Source organism: Ictidomys tridecemlineatus, chromosome 9, assembly GCF_052094955.1.
Source record: "Ictidomys tridecemlineatus isolate mIctTri1 chromosome 9, mIctTri1.hap1, whole genome shotgun sequence".
Taxonomy (NCBI): Eukaryota; Metazoa; Chordata; class Mammalia; order Rodentia; family Sciuridae; genus Ictidomys; species Ictidomys tridecemlineatus.
In genome coordinates this window covers 68,636,975-68,654,678 of record NC_135485.1, presented here as the reverse complement: position 1 = coordinate 68,654,678, position 17,704 = coordinate 68,636,975, and the positions used below count along the sequence as shown (strand labels likewise).

At 38.6% G+C, this 17,704-nt stretch overlaps 1 protein-coding gene across 2 annotated transcripts in view; it reads right to left on the bottom strand.

Moving 5' to 3' along the window:
- The window catches only part of Pkd2 (polycystin 2, transient receptor potential cation channel), a 52,411-nt gene extending 50,126 nt beyond the window's left edge, over positions 1-2,285 (bottom strand). The window contains exon 1 of one of the 2 annotated variants that reach the window (XM_078021597.1): positions 1,582-2,285. In XM_078021597.1, the coding sequence (XP_077877723.1) occupies positions 1,582-2,170 (589 nt within the window). In that variant the 5' untranslated portion in view covers positions 2,171-2,285. The remainder of the gene's footprint in view (positions 1-1,581) is intronic. The other variant, XM_078021596.1, reaches the window with a different exon arrangement.
- Positions 2,286-17,704: the final 15,419 nt, after the last annotated feature.

The window sequence follows — 17,704 nt, the reverse complement described above, 5'->3', positions numbered from 1 at the left end:
TTATATTCCATTATTGAGTTTAGTGAAAGGTTGTTTTATTAAATAATCTGAGTTTTAAAAGATCACGAGACTTATTAGTATTTATTAACTTAAAAGAAACTTCTCTCTCACTTCACTGACTTTTTTAAATCACATTTTACATAGTATAAAATAATATCTAATTAATTTTGATATATTTTTGATCCTTAAAAACTATTAGTGCTTTACTAACATGCTCATTTAGGTTATCAAAAAGTATCTTTTGTTCTCCATCATATCCTTAACCAAATGCCCTCAATCAAATATCCTGAATCAAATAAACTAGTACAAGCACACATGTAAAAGAAACACAATTTATAATATTTATAAAGCACTCACAATATGGCAAAGGCTTCCTTCCCATTTTGGATATCTCATTTAATTCTTCCAACAAATCAAGAAGTACTATGATTATCTCTTTTCTTTTTTAACAGATGCAAAATTTAAGAGTCAAAGAGATCAAACTTGTTCAAGGTCATATAGCCAACAAGTAGCAGAACTGGGACTCCAATGTAGGTTTGACCTGTCTTAATTACACTGCTATAACAATATCTGTAGAATTTTTGTGAACCATTTCCAAAATTGACAGGGAAATGTAGGGAGGGTTTCCAAAAAACTGAGAATGGAAACTTGTAAAGATGGATATTAAAATAATTTGGTGGTAAGAGTCAATGCAACGCTTTTCCAAGGATGTGTCTTACAAAAATTTATAAAACAGGATCTCACTTGCTACTATAAAAATCTGTGTCCTCTTAGTAGGCACCAGATAATTTGAAAACTCCTCTCCTGCCTTTTGAGTGCACCCAAGTCAGACACATTTATCAAGTGGCATCTGAAGATTTCATCATTTTGTTGGAATTCCAAGGAACACTGTTATTTAAAAACACTTTTTTTTTAAGCAATGTAATCTGTTCTTTGCAACTGTTTTAGAAAAATGACTAGAACTAGAAATGTCCCCCAAATCTACTATCATAGACATCATTTTTATTCTATTTATGGTGTTCTCAACAACTCCTCCCCAAATTGTGATACACACATCATCAAAACAACATCGATGACAACCTAAGGACACCCCTCCCATAATTTGGATAACACTGTATTGTTTTCTTTCCAGAACGGAATGGGGGGATAATGGAACATCAACGCCGGAGGACCAGCAGGCAAGGGAGCTAGTTTATTTTGTTCTGGATTTTGTGACATTAAGAAAACATGCAATTGCAACCATCATCAGTTATACTGGAATCTTCACTCTCCCCCCCCCCCAACTAAAACCCAATTTGTCTTTGACTTGTTCTCACTTGTTTAGGATATGTCTCATGCGGACATATCCTAAAGAGGGAGGAACCCAATAAATTCTGACCAACGTGGGCTCAGTGGAATCGCAAGAAGGGTACCGGAAATAAAGCAGAATTAGCAGAGGTGGGGAAGGCCCTTCCAAAGGAGGCGGGGACCTAGAGGGGAACGCTAGGTGGAGGCCTGGACAGCTATCAGCCAAGGGCGAGAGCTCCGGCCACTAGTAGCAACTCTGGTTTGTGCATCAGCCACTGCGGGTCGCGGTCTTACCTCGCAGCCCTCGAAACAGCCTCTCAGCCCAGGCCACGCGGGGCGGCTGCCCGTCCAGGGGGAGGTGGCGATGCAGTGGGTCCCCGCCGCCGACCGGGCTAGGGCATGGCGGACCCTGGTCCTCTCGTCGGCGCCGCCTCCCGTTCGGGTGGCCAGATCCGTGGTAGCCACTCAGCCCCCGGCCGCGGGCGCCCACAGAGCTCACAGTGGAGGAGACTGCTGACCTCCGGCTGCCCGGGCGCCACTCCACGTCCATCTCCACCACCATTCCCCCTTCTTCCCCTTCCACCTCCTCTTCGTCGTCGTCTTCCTCAGCCTCGAAGCCCGGGTTGTCGCGGCTCCACGCCTGCCTGGAGCAGGACGAGAGCGGAGGAGAGGGGGAGGCCGAGGCTCCCGCTGGAGGGTCCCGCGCGGCAGCCTGCCGGATGCGCTCCATCTCGATCTCCAGGCCCCGCTGCTCCCGGAGGCCGCCCGGGGCTGCGAGGCCCGCGCCGCCCGCCATCAGGCGGCCCGGGCCGGGAGCTCGGGGCGGGGGCTGCCGCTTCACGTCCCCGGGCTGCTGCGGCTGAACGCGGCTGGAGTTCACCATCTTGGTCACTGGCGCCCGGCGCGCGGATGCGCTGCGCCTCCCTCGGTGCTGCCCGCCGCAGGAGCCATGTTCTTTTCTTCCTGGGGCCGCCGCCGCCCGCTCCCCGCCCCCGACCGCCCCGCAGTCCCGCGTCCCTCGCCCGCCCCCTCGGCCCGCCTCCCTTAGCCTCGCCTCGCCTTGCCCAGAAGCCGTGGCGCGCTGCTTGGGGAGGCGCAAGGAGATTTCCCCCACGGCCAGCGCGCGCCCTGCTGAGCCCCGGCCCGCGTTCCAAGTGGAGTCGGAGCTGGCGCCCCTGCGGGCGCCCACGTTCCATTCGGGTAGAGGCTCAGTAAGGGAGGGAGTAACTGATCCGCCCGACTGCGGGGAGACCTCCAAATAATGGTGCTGTTTAACTGCTAGCCACTATTGCCTTGATTTATCGAAGCGTTTAACACACACACACACACACACACACACACACACACACACACACAGAAATATCGAAACTCTTTGGTAGGATAGCGTAAATTAGTAAAATCCAGCCAAAGCTGAAGTCTCAGCAGGAGCAAAGAAAACTTTCCCTCTTTTAGAGACCACCAGCAAACTACTAAGACTGACTTGCTTTGCCTTCTGCCACCTTCCTCTCCCTGATTTTGCTGTTTGGTGGTTTCTTCAGTCTTTAGTTGGCTTCTCCACACATTGTGGGGATCCCAAGGATTGGGGCTTGGATCTCAGATCACTAGTGCTTCCAAGGTGACTTTATTTCTCCCCTTAGCCAGCACTAGCCTCTGAGTAACAGAATCCTACATTAGGCCAGAAGTCTAGAACTGTATTTCTGTTCAGCTCATACAGCCGACTGGACGTTCAAACTCAATCTACCCCAAATTCAACTTTTAATCCTTTCTCCACTTCTAAAACTGCTTCGCCCACACCCTCAGTTGAGGGTTTATTCATCAGCACTGCCTTCCTGACTTCCCAAGCTACTTTTCTACATAATACTCTTATCTGTCTGCTTTTCACCTCCTGCACCTCTTGTTCTCTGAATCTTGTTATTTCTGCCCCCAAATGTCTCTCTGATGAAATTTCTACTTTTCATTCCCACTAGCCTTGATTTACATCTTGTTATTCTACATTGGATCAAATGACCTCCCTTCAATTCCACTTCTTTTCTCCTTGTCAGTGTTCCACTGTTTGCAAATTGTATTACAGAATCAAAGCCGCTAATTTATCATATTGATGCTTAGACATCTCTGTGGACTTCCAGCAGTTTAAATAACATTTAATTTCTGTAGTTTGCTTTAGTAAATTTTCATGGTTTACTCTTGTATTACTTTGCTAACACAGAGCTACCATAACAAACTACCAAGGTCAGGGTGGAACAATGGAAATTTATTTTCTTTCAAGATGTTGGCGTGAAAATGGCTCATCTTTTCTCTAATCTTCTTTTCCTACAAAGACACCAGTCATATTGGATTAGGGACTTCCCTAATAAGTTCACTTAAAGCCTATCTCCAAGTATACCCATATTCTGAAATACTAGAGTTAGACTTTAAATGTATCGATTTATGGGAGGACACAATTCAGCCGGTTACAGCCTCTAAGGTACTTTTCTAGTATGGTTTCCCATTCTGTACATTTGTCTATTCAGTATTATTTATTGGTTCCTATGCACTCATATATGCTGATCATATTTAGAAAGTTATGGCTACCCATCACCTGATCTAGGTGTCTGTGTCCTTCTCCTGATTGTAAGCTTCTCAAAGGCAGGACTGGTGACTGGTCCAGAGCACAAGCCTGACTCCTGCTATTCATCAGTTCCTTCTGTAGATAAGAAATTTCCTGTGTTCCAAGAAAGGATCTAAGCACATTAAACAGAGTGTGATATAGTTCTTGGCTTCCAGAAGAGACACATCAACCAAAACCAAAAACAGAGATTTACATCCTGAACAGATTCTATGAACCCTGTCATTCAAGAGGCTTCTAAAGATGGAGTGCCCTGAGCAGCAGCACCTGTACTGCATTGTTAATTCAGTTTTAAATTAAGAGAAAAGTGGAGAGCTGGGTGCAGTGGCACATGCCTGTAATCCCAGAGGCTCTGGAGGCTGAGGCAGGAGGATGGTAAATTCAAAGCCAGCCTCAGCAATGGCGAGGCACTAAGCAACTCAGTGAGACCCTGTCTCTGAATAAAGTACAAAATAGGGCTGGGGGTGTGGCTCAGTGGTTGAGTGCCCCTGAGTTCAATTCCAGTTACCCCCCCCAAAAAAAATGAGGAGAGCCAGGAATGAAAGAGATAACAAGATCTAGTGCAATGCTTTTTAAATATGACTTGGACTTCCAGTATCACTTGAAGGATTTGTTAAAAATATAGATTCCAAGTCCACACTCCAACTTCATTGGTTCAGAAACTCCAGGACCTCAGACCTGGAATTCTAAATCTTCTGAATTCTGGAGCACCCTAAGTTTGAGAAGCAACAGTATGTTCCAAATGGAAAGGCTTTCATAAATGTCTTTTCCATTGTCCTATGCTTCATTATTACCACTGATGCCATCACCTAGAATCTCAGTCCTGGAAGAAATTTCAGTAGTTTTTAAGTCAGTCTGATTCTTTGGTTTGTGACTGCAGTGCTCTACCCAGGAGGCAGACTGCCTGGGTTTATATATTGCTCTCTACTTCTGAGCTGTGTTACCATGGACAAGTTATCGCACTTGACTGTGTCTGTAAAAATGGAAATGATGAGAATGCACATTTCACAGTGTTGTGTGAATTAGGTGAATTAATACACATAAATATCTTAGTCCATCTGTGTAGGATGCTATAATAAAATTACCAAACAGGAGTGGCTTATAAACAACATTTAATTATTACAGTTCTGGAAGCTGGGAAGTCTAAGATAGTGGTGCCAGCAGGTTTGGTGTCTGGTGAAGGTTCAGTTTCTGATTTGGAGGAAACCTTCTAGCTGTAGACTTATAAGGTGAAAGGGACAAAAGAACTCTGTTATGGTTTGAATCTTTAATGTCCTCCAGAGGTTTATGTGTTAAAGGTTTGGTTGTCAGCCTGTGGCCCTGCTAGGAGGCAGCTTTCTGCATTGAGACCTAGAGTGAGGTAGTTAGGTTGTTTGGGACATAGCCTTGAAGGGAATGTTGGAATCAGGTCCCTTCCTCTCTTTCTTTGCTTCTTGGCTTCCATGAAGTCATCAGGTTTGCTCCACCACACACTTTTGGTCATAATGGTCTCCCTTACCACAGGTCCAATGGCAATAGAGCCAATCAGCCATGGACTAAAACATTTGTTATCAAAAATAACTTATTCTTCTTTTAACTTTATTTATCTCAGGAATTTGTCACAGCAATAAAAAACTGACTAACACAGCCCCTTTGGACCTTTTAAAATAAGGGCAGTAATCCTTTTTATAAGGGCCTTATTCCCACCACCTTTTCATCTCTCAAAGACACCACTGCGTAATAGCATCTCTGTGTGGGTTTGGATTTCAGTATACAAATTTAAGAAAACATTAACATTCAGACTAGAGCAGTAAGGCATGTGGAACACTGTCTGGCAATGGTAAATGCTAGCAGTGCTAGGGTTGTATTAACTTGTCTATCTTCAATAATTATTTTCAACTGCTATAATTGCTTATTTGGTCATCTTTGTCCCAATTGGACTGTGACCTTCTTGAGCACAGGGGCTCCATGCCAAGCACAGGATTTTATAGGAAACACTTACTGAGTACCACTATGTACCAAGCCCAACACTATGAGCAAGAGAATAATCAAGAAAATAGGCTAAAAGCCTAGCCCTTAAAGGGGAGGACTTACATTCCTCGGGTATTTTCTGAGTGAATGAATGAATCTAGTCAGGTAGAGGGTCTGCAGTCTAGTGACACAAGGAAGAGAGAAGTGATAAGAAAATAATCATATCCAGGGGCAGTAGATTGAGCAAATTAATTCAATTTTTATCTACATATTGGGTTTAAATTTTATACTTTTACTATGCATATAAAAACATTATTTGATTTAGGAGGAACAGAACAAAAATACTATTTAGATAGATCCTTTGGGGAATTGTGTTCTTATTTGAGAGACACACAAGAAGAGGTTTAGAGAAGAGATTACCAGGCTGAAGTGGGAGGGAAGATACTAGGGCCAGATCAGATTTTATTATGCAGTAAATATTAATAGATCTGGGGTTTTTAACAGTGTAAATTATTTAAAAGAAAATCAGAAACATTCTTCCTGATTCTATCACATCACCCTTAAAATAATTCATCTTGGAATTGAAATGCATTCTGCTATCATGTACAACTAGATAGAATAAATTCAAAAAAAAAATTTTAATCATCTTGCTTGAAAATGTGTCTACACATACATAATTTAGAGTTCAATGTGTGTTTACCCACAATTTGGTTTACAAATTATCACAAAAGAAATGTATTTTTTTAAAAAAAACTGTCAGCAATTCTTGTATCATATAATTTGAATAGCATTTGGCCCACTGCATCTTAATTAAATCTTACACTCCAAGAGTTTCTCTTAGCATCGTAAACCCAAAACCTGTCATCCAAATTTTTATCCATTCTTTCTGGCTTTCTAATGTTCCCATTTGTGCTTTTACTTTAAAATAGTTTACCCCTGCAAACTTTCTACCTTTCACTTATCTCCAAGGCTGTAAATTTCTCTCTCTATCCATAGAATTCCTTCCTTTAATATCCATCTTAAAACTCTACTTCTCATAAGAAGTTTTCTCTTATTACATAAGCACAGTTCACAAAGTTGCATTTTTCTTCATCTGACAGTCACAGTCCTGTTGTGATATTACCAGTATTAATAATCCCAGAAGTCTTGAATATGGGGTGGGACAGATAACCTGGCCTGGATGCTATTTAGTTTTATTTTATCTGTGTAGCAGGTTTCTGGGGGACGTGATGTGCAGACCCCATTCTTAGTTTTAGTGCTAGAGAGGACATTTTTAAAAGACAACAGTAAAAAGATTTCAGATGAATGGATACATCATCATCTCCCCATCTCTAACTTATTTATTGTTAGAATTGCCTGTTTATTTCCTGGTTTGCTTTTATTTTCCAGTGAGAACTGATGAGACAGACATGAGCTGAAGTACCCGTTAGTCTCGCCGTCTCCACCTTTAAAAGGAAATCCAAAAGGAGTTTCTGGCATGTGTGGTGTTGCTTAGCAATTCACCCAAACAAACATGTTTCCCCCACATTTTTTCTCAGTCCTTATTTATTCAAGAACATCATAAAATAAATTTTTTACCACTTGACATCTGAAATCATTAGAAGAAAATTTGGTGTTTGGGACTTTATAAGAACTGCTCAGCATAGTAAAACTTAGACTTTATTTTATTTCCCATTTTTCTGCTCTAATAAGACAGGCTAGGCTTTGTGGTATTCTTCTTCATGTCTGGGTTTGGTTTGGATTTGCCATTGTGTGTTTCTGTCTCTGTGGGATTATCTTGGCGTCATCGCTGGCTGGCACTGTGGTCTTGAGGACCTACCCTCTCTCCCTTAGTTTTCTTCTCTAAACAATGAGGTTAAATATTTGCTCAAATCCCCTGTGGAATTTTTGCTGAAGATTAATCAAGAAAAAATAATAAGTTCATCAAACATTTATTCAGTGTCCACTAGATGCCATACACCATGTTGGACTTGGGAGAGACAAAGATAAAACATGATTGCCTACCTTCAGGAGGAATCAAAAGACTGCAGGGAAACATCCTTATGTTTCTCTCATTCCCTCTTCTATCCTACATAGACTTGTGAATCTTTCTAGATTCAGACATCAACAACTGACCTGATCTTGGTTCCCAGCCCCAAACTTACTTGCACGTATGCCCAGCAAACCTTTATCTAAACATTTGCATCCTATATTAGAAGTATTTTTTCACATTGTCATCATCTTAAGAATTGTGAAAACTCATAGAGTAGAGACTCTGACTTATTTAATTGTTGCTGAGCAGCTCAAAAGCAAGTCTCCTTTACAGTGATAAAATAACCAAGTCTGTGATTCAGGTGAGGCTGCACCACCATTAAGCTCCCAAGTGGTGAGCATGGAACTCAGGCGTGCCTGGAACATCGAGTTCCCTTGGCCCCTCTGAATGGTACTCAACAATGAAAACGAAAATGATTCAGTGAAAACCAGGCCAGAGATATTTCCCAGTTGTTGGAAAAGAAAAGCTTTTCTTACCATTAGATTTGAAGTTGTAAGGATGTAAGCCCAGACGAAATGGCAGCCAAAATGTTGACACTCCAAAAAATGGAGCCAGGAGCACATACACAAGAAAGTGCATGCAATGTGAAGACTGGAAGAATATCAAAATTGAACTAATATTTGGGTAGCCATGATAGTCAGGAACATTACAATATACATTTTTATCATGTGCCATCACCTGGTTTAATGAGATGTAGATATTTTATTTATCATCTGTCTTTTTCAAGCTCCAAAGAATTTTGAACTAGGTAGGGCCAAGAACAGAGCTCCTTGGAACACTGTGTGAAGCTCTTCTCTTCAACAACTCTAACTTAGTCATTAATACCCTATGAGTGTATTTGTTTAAAAACGGACTCCAACTGTACTACCACTAGCATAGACTTTTCCAAAAGTTTATCAGATTTTTTTTCAAATGCTTCTTGAAGCCAACATAAATGAGGCTTTTAGAATTCCCAGATATTCCAGACTTTATAGAATACCTGCCCATTCATCCTGCATACTGCAAGAAACTTGCTATACACAGATAAAACATTTAACCAGCAAGAGCTTTGTGACACTCTTCTGGAAAGGTATTGTTGTAGAATTTTTTTTATCTTAAATACAGATTATGGGCTCTAATCCCTAGGGGTCCTGATTTATTATGTCTTAGGTAGGTTTTAGCAATCTGTATTTTAAAAGAGGAGAGCAAAGAGTTGGAGCAAGACCATATTTTAATGATGTTTGAGCCTCCAAATCAAGTACTAATTAAAGTTAGAACTTTGGATTTCATGAGCTGAAACATTTCCTTTTTGGTTGATTTATTAAGGTTAGGATTTCTGTTAATTGAAAATAAAATTACACTAAATAATATATTTGAACAGAAGTGAATCCTATAGACTGGTAAAAGTCATATTAGACATATGCATAAAAAGCTATACAAACACATCATTGGGCCCCTTGTCTGAGCTGAGGGGGCTAAAGAAGGAATTGAGGTGGCTGGCTTGGCTCCCACTCTACCAGGTGAGGAAGTTAGGGACTTTGGAGACACTAACCTCAACTTTTTCTTTTTAAATGCCATTAAATTGAAACTTTGAAATCTTTGCTATAATAATATTCCAAAGAACCTTCTAAAAGTGCCTTTTCATTCTCTTGACATTATTTTCTGAAGCTTGTCACTTTGATAAAGTTCAATTTATGAATTTTTTTATTTAATGGTTTTATTTTTGATGTCATGTCTTAGAAATCTTTGCTTCATCTGAAGTCACAAGTATTTTTGTCCATATTTTCTTTTGGAAGTGTTATAATTTTAGGTTTCACATTTAAGCATATGGCCCATTTTTGATAATTTTGTATATGATATGAGGTATGGATGAAGGTTTTTTTGGTTTGTTTTGATTTGTTTGGTCATTTGGTATATGAATATCAGATAATTCCAGAGCTCTTTGTTGAAAAGACTAGAATCATCTTTGTACCATTGTTGAAATTAAATTGGCCACATATATACAAGTAAGTCTATTTCTGTATATTCTATTCTGTTCTCTGATGTATGTGTTTAGCCTTTTACTAACATCATCCCAGCTTGGTTAAAGTAGCTTTTCTCATACTGCTGCTTACTGGCTCCATAAGATATTTTAAATTTGTAAATTTCAATGGCTTCATTTTATTTAATGATTCTTTGTGATCACAGCCCTTACTTTGATGTGACCCAAGTGCTACTCATTAGTTTATCAGCAAGCATTCGTAAGCTATATTGGGTTTCTGTTTGAATGATATTTAGAAATCACTTACAAATGCAAATTTTAATATTAATCATCAGTTAACAAAAAAATGTTTAAAATAGGCTTTATTTGTTAAGTTAGTTTTAGATTCATAGCAAAATTAAGTAGAATATACAGAGATTTCCCATACACCCCTTATCCCCATACACACACAGCTTACCCCATTATCAATATGCCTCATCAAAGTACTACATTTATTACAATTGATAAACCTACATTGAAAGAGTATTATCACTGAGGGTCAATGGTTGACATTTTAGGATTCCCTCTTAGTGTTGTATATTCTAATGATCAAATTTGTAATGACATCTGTCAACCATTACAATCCCATACAGAATAAATAGTATCACTCATCAAAAATCTTCTATGCTTTTCCTATTCATCCTTTTTTCTCCACTAACTCTTGGAAACCATTGATATTTTTCCTGTCTCTAATGTTTGCCTTTTCCAGAATGTCAGACTGTTAGAATCATATAGGTTGGTTTCTTTCTCTTCAAAATTGTTATAGTTTGGATCTGGAGTGTCCCTCAAACCCCATGGACCCCCAGCTTATTGCACTATTGGAAGGTGAAAGAATCTTTAGGAGGTGGATCCTGGTGGAAGGGAGGTTAGATCATTGGTAGTGTGTCCTTGAATGAGATATTGTGACCCTGCTCCTTCCTCTCTGTGTTTTCTTCCTGGCCACCATGAGGTGAGCAATGCTCCTGTGCTTCCACCATAATGTCCTGCTACTACAGGCCCCAAACAATAGGACCCAGTGACCAAGAAATGAAAACTCAGAAATTACAAGCCCAAATAAACCTTTCCTCCTTATAAGTTGATTATCCTAGGTATTTTGTCACAGTGACAAAAAACTAAAACAGTAGGGTTCATTTGAATTTCCTCTACACTTTTTCATGGCCAAATGATTCTTTCTTTTCTTTTCTTTTCTTTTTCTTTCTTCTTTTGTACTGGGGATTGCACCCAGAGGAGCTTAACCACTGAGCTGCATCCCCAGCCCTTTTAATTTTTTGTTTTGAATAGGGTCTCCCTAAGTTGTTTAAGGTCTCCCTAAGTTGCTTAGGGTCTCCCTAAGTTGCTAAGGTTGGCTTTGAAATTGTGATCCTCCTGTCTCAAGCTCCAGAGCCACAGGGCTTAGAGATGTGAGCCACCACATTCGCTAGTTCATTTGCTTTTAGTGCTGAATAATATTCCATTGTTTATACGTAGCACAGTTTGATCTCTTTGCCTTCTGAAGAACTATAGCCCACGTCCTGCATCAACAGAATTAGGGTCACTACAGGTGAACTGGGCTGGCACAGGAACCCCTGTTTTTACTAGGGGAAAGACATTCCATAGAATATTCCACCCAAATAAGGCAAGGGATTGTCTTACAACAAACAGGGGGTGTAGCCCAGTCCCATTGGGTGACGCCCAACCCCAGAGCTGCACTTCCTTGCCAAATGAAGGTAAGGCCCACTTGTTTTGCACTGCGTGTAATGCAAGTTCCATACCCCATTACTCAAGGCTAAGGGGACATGCTCAGCTCCTGTTCAGGGCGACCCCGACAAAGGACATCTAGTAAATTATAATTTGGCAATTATAAATAAAGCTGCTATAAATATCCATGTTTAAGTTTTTGTATGAACCCAAGTTTTCAATTGCTTTGGGGACACAGTTGCTGGATCATTTGATAGAAGCATGCAAGTCACATATCTTAAAGTGCTTTATCACCTGTAATGAGTGAGAGTTCCACTTGCTTCATGTCCTCCCCAGCTGTGAAGTTGTCAGTGTTTGGATTTTGATTATTCTAATACTTCAGCAGTAATATCTCATTTTCAATTCCTTGATGACATACGATGTGAAACATCTTTTCATATGCTTATTTGCTATATACAGCTCCCTTGGTGAGGTGTCTATTCAAGTATTTGGCCCATTTAAAACCAGATTGGTTATTTTCTTGTTGATGGGTTTTAAGAGATGTGTATTTTGGATAATAGTCCTTTGCCAGATACATCTTTTGCAAATATTTTCCTTCAGTCTGGCTTGTCTGTATTATTTTTTTTTAAGTTTCCCCTTTTACTGAAGGTTTTGACTTAAGATATTAGCAAATATATCCTTTCTACTAACAAATACATTTTAAAATAAATAATAATATTACATCACCAAAGTCTATACATTTTCATTTTGTTGTAAAACAATAATATAATAAATTTTCTTTATACTTAAATATATTCATTGCTCTCTGCCAATGAACTCTCTTCTCTGATAGATTAAGATATCCGGGAAAAGGCAAAAAACAGAATGGTACTCTCTTTCAAATCACCAGTAGAAGATGGAGGAATTACTGGACCTCTTTCTGGTTCGTACAAGTTCTTTGACTCTGAGTTCACCACCAGACAGTGGGCAGGTATGTCCACAAGTATAAGCAATTATGTTCTCCCCTTTCCTCTTCTTTTGTCTCCTCTTCCCTTTGGTTCTCTTCCTCCCACTTCCCCTCCTCTTCCTCCTCGTTGATCTCTGTTACCTGAGGTAAAGTCTGAGGAAGTCTGGAGGGAAAAATATTCATGCTTCCCTATCTTATGTTTAGGAGAGGTTATACTCAAATTAATTACTTGCTGCATAGTTGTGTGAATATCCATTTTATTCTTTGTCTTCATTGGTATTTTAGTGAGAACTAGAAAGGTACTATCAAAAAAGCCAGGCCATCTATCTTGTTTTGTAATCAAACTTTTAATTTTGGAATAATTATAGATCCATAGCAAGATCAAAGAAATATATAAGGAAGTTCTGTGTACCTTACACCAAATCTTCCTCAGTGTTGACATCACTTTTTTTTCTTTAATGTGTTTATTTGCCATCTGTACTTCCTCTTCAGTGAAATGTCAGGGAACATCTTTTGTCTATTTTTCAGTTGCATTGTTTGATTTTTAAATTTTAACTTTTGAGAGCTCCTTATTATGATATAATAATAATTGAAAAAGTTAATCTGAGTTTCTGGTTCCCAGCACATAGCTCCTAAAATACTCAGATTCTCAGGAGTGACTACTGCCTTTCTTGTGTTAAATATATGAGTGGTGGCTGGGTCCCTGAATAGCTTCAAGAGGGGGCTAGTTGCCAGAAAGAGCAAGCCATAATGAGAGGGTTGGAGCTTTTCAGCCCCACTCCCTAACCTCTGTGGAGGGCAGAGGGGCTGGCAACCCAGTTTAATCACCATTGGCAAATGATCTAATCAATCATGCCTTACATAATAAAACCTCCAGTAAAACCCCCTAAAACATGAGTTTCCAGGAATTCCAAGTTGGTGAACACACAGAGGAGCTCAGAGGGCAGCAATTTGGAAAAAGCATGGAAGTTTTGCACACCCCCTCTCCCTGCCTTGCCTGATTCATCCATTCTAGTCAACTTTCCCTGAGTTGCACTCTTTATAACAAACCAGTAAACACAGGCAAGTATGTTTCTGAGTTTTGTGTATTGTTCCAATGAGCTATTAAACCTGAAGAGAGTCATGGAAATCCTGATTTTGTAGCCACACTGGACATCAGTGTGGGTGTCCTGGGGACCTAAGTCTTGCGCAACTGGTATGTGAAGTGAGTTCAGTCTTATGAGACTGATCCCTTTAGCTTTTGGAGCCTGCACTGACTCTTGAGTACTTAGTGTCAGACTTGAATTGAATGGTCAGACTCTTATCAGTGGCTAGGGAATTGGGACATTTATAAACTTGATATAAGTCCTTTGTGTGATGTGTGCTCTGGGTTTCTATTTGTTCGTTGACAGAATATAGGAATTTAATTGATTTTTGAGTTAATTCTGTTATTCTGTAATTTTGCTGAACTCATTTATTAGTTCTGGGAATGTCTATATAGATTTTCAACATAATGATGTTATCTAAAAATAGAAATAGTGCCTTTTCTTCTCTTCTAATCTATGTGGCTTTTATTTGTTTTTCTTGTCTGATTGCAGTGAGTTCTATCCAGTTCTATATTGCATCCAGTTCTATGTTGAGTTGGAGTTATGAGAGTGGACATCCATGCTTTGTTCTCCCTCTTAAAGGAAAGGCACTTAGCCTAAGTATTTATGCCTAAGAATTATGAAACCTCTATTGGAGAATCCTCCCTTGTCTCTTTCTAGCTTCTGGTCGTTTCCACAGTATGTGGTGTTCCTTGGCTTGCAGCAGTGTATACCATCCATCTCTCCCTGAGCATCTCTATTTGCACATAGCCTTCTTCGTATCAGGATATCTATCATATTGCTTTAGGAGCACACTGTGCTCCAGTATGACTTCATTTGAACTAAACCAATTAGCTCTGCAACAAGTCTTTCCAAATAAGGTCACTTACTGAAATACTGGATGTTAGATCTTTGATATCTCTTTTTTAAGGGAATACATTCAGCTCATAATACTATCATTCCCTAATTACCTTTAATGGCTACAGGATCTGTGTGGTCTTTTACCTTTATTTCCTGATGTGAACATGTGTCTTTTAACTTCTTGTTTAACCATCTTGCTAGAAGATTTTGAATTTACTTATTTTTTAAAGAATGAGCACTTTGTTTAATTTTCTTTGTTTTCAGTTTCATTGATCTCTATTCTTCTCCTTATTATTCCTTTTTTCTGCCTACTCTGGATTTGTTTTGCCCTTCTTTTTCTAGTTTCTTGGGCTGAGATCTTAAATGGTTGTTTTTCTCATATGAGAGGTCTAGGAACTGCTGCATCAAATCTGCCTGGCATCAGCACTTAAGCCCCTTCTTCTCTTTATTCCTCTCAGGAATAAAGAGGAAAATTATGCATGTCCAGTGTTGGAGCTGCACCTAGAGGAAGGCCTGTATTACTTTTCCCTGCCTTCCAAAAGCAAAACATGAGTACTTTTATTTAATCAGTACTTTTATTATTTTAATAATATTAAAATATTATTAAATATTATATTTAATAATATTAAAATAATAACTTCAAGTAGGGCTGGGGATGTGGCTCAAGCGGTAGCGCGCTCGCCTGACATGCGTGCGGCCCGGGTTCGATCCTCAGCACTACATACCAACAAAGATGTTGTGTCCGCCAAGAACTAAAAAATAAATATTAAAAATTCTCTCTCTCTCTCTCTCCCTCTCTCCTCTCACTCTCTCTTTAAAAAAAAATAACTTCAAGTATAGTCTTGATATGTTATGAGCAACATTGGTGATAGAACACTTTAGAATCCTACTTTTGGATTTCTCTTTAGGACTGCTTCACATTCTCATTATAGAACCTCAGAGAAAACTGATCTTTTATCTCTTTGTTGGCTACCTTATGTTTCTTTCAATGTGACAAGCTGAACATATTCAGCTACATGGATCTCTAGGATTAATTTCATCTTAGGAGGGTATACTATTAGAGATTTAGGTCTAATGGATAATATCTAGCTGCTAGTTGGATTAAAATACCATATCATATTAATTAGACATGAACCACTATGGTATTTGGAAAAAAAAATAGGTAAGGTGAAGAAAGTGTTTAAAAATAACACTGAAGTTGAATTTGCAATGTTGGAGAGAATTTATGATTTGGGAATGGGTGTTTCAAGTGAAGAAGAACATAATTATGCTTCAGTGTATGAATTTGCCATATCAAATAGGTACAGAAAATTGCCTTGTGAATTTTCAAAGTAGAAAATAGCCTTTTCCTCAATCTCCACAATGATGTTTTTAAAGTCCTGTTTGCATGCTTGGCACATATCAATATCAGAATTGCTCGTTACTGTTCTTTGTCTGTGTCTGACTCCACAGGCTAGACTGAGCACCATAGGAGACTTGGTTCTTAATGCTGCAATTGCAATCAAACAGTATTTGGAGACACTGTTACTAGGAGTGTAGAAAATGGAAGTGGCTGAGGGGAGAGGCCTTGCCAGGAACCAGAAATAAAGAGTTTGAATCACAATGAGGTCATATAGTTGCCACAAGAGAATGATGAATAGATTCTCAGACTAAGAAGAGCTCCTCCAAAGTGAGTATCTACTATGGGGATATGGAAGGTGATGGGACATTGGTTTAAACATTGTTTTATAATTTATAATAATTTATGAATGCTGTTTCCATAATTTCATGAGCTGAACAATGAAGAAAGTGTTCTGACACTTTTATATCAATAATATTTGAGATATTCTTTTATGGACTTTATTCATTATACACTCACTTTTATTCTGCCTACTCTTTCCTTCTCCTCTCAATTTTCAGAAGATTTTCAAACCTTGTGCAAAGTTGAAAGAATAAGACATTTTGCCATACTCATTTTCTCTTTCTGTATGCCACTTTACTTATTTTTTTAAAATAAATTTTATTTTGTATATTGAAGGTATACAACATGTTATGGGAGTTATATATATATATGTGTATATATACATATATATATATACAGACACATACATATATATTTCAAAAAGTTTACTATAATGAAGCAAATTAACATATCCATGATCTCACATTTTTACCCTTTTCTTGTTTTGTCTTGTGGCAGGAAGGATTAAAATCTCATTTAGTAGGGATCTCATACACAGTATGATGGTATTAATTGTAGCCCTCATATTATTGTACATTGAATCTCTAGACTTATTCATCCTCTGTATCTGTTAGTTTGTATCTTCTTACCTGCCTCTTCCCATTTCCTGCTAGTACTGTTTTTCCCCTTTTTGAACCATTAGAAAGAAAATTATAAGAACCTTCATACCTAAATATTCAACATAGTTTTCTTAAGAATAAGGACATTTGCTTTCATAAACAATGCAATACTATCACCTGAAAAATATACGATAATTCTACAAAATCATCTCTCATATTGTGCACAATCAGATCATCACCATTATCTCTACATTTTTTTATAACTCTATGTATTTTTTAATCCAGGAACCAATAAACAATCATTGGCTGGCTATATCCTTGGTTGTGTCTTTTAGACTTTGAATCTTCATGTCTTTTATGTCTCATTACATCAACTCCCTTTTTAAAAGACTAACAGATTTAGAAAATAAAAATTAAGGATGCTCAGTTAATTTGGATGTCAGATAAACAATAGATTATCTTTCAGTGTAATGTGTACTATGTTTATACTAAAGGATGATTTGTTGTTCTGAAATTCAAACTTAACTGGACAGTCTCTATTTTATTTGTTAGCTCTTCTTTTTGGAAAGTCCATGGTGGATGTTTTATAAAATAGTTCAAATTCTGTATTTACCTATTTTTCAGTGATCTGATCCCACTAATATTATTTAGAGAAATATTTTATAAGTGATGTTGCATGCTTCTGATTTCATCACATTCTAGGAGACATAGTTAATGGTCTCATTGGTAAACTAAGTTCAATACTGGATTAAAATGTTTACTACCAAATCATTCTAGTTAAAAACACCTTCCTCCTTTTGAAATTTTTGAGTAATTTGTGGGGTAATATATTGAGACCAAATGAATACCTGTTCCCAGTCACATTTTATGCACTGATTTTAACATTCACTAGTGGTAACTTCCTAAATCAATTATTACATTGTGGCTTGTGAAATTATTTTCTAATTTTATCATTTCTTCTGCATTTATTATTAGTTTGCATTTGTCTGTAAAGAAATGTTCT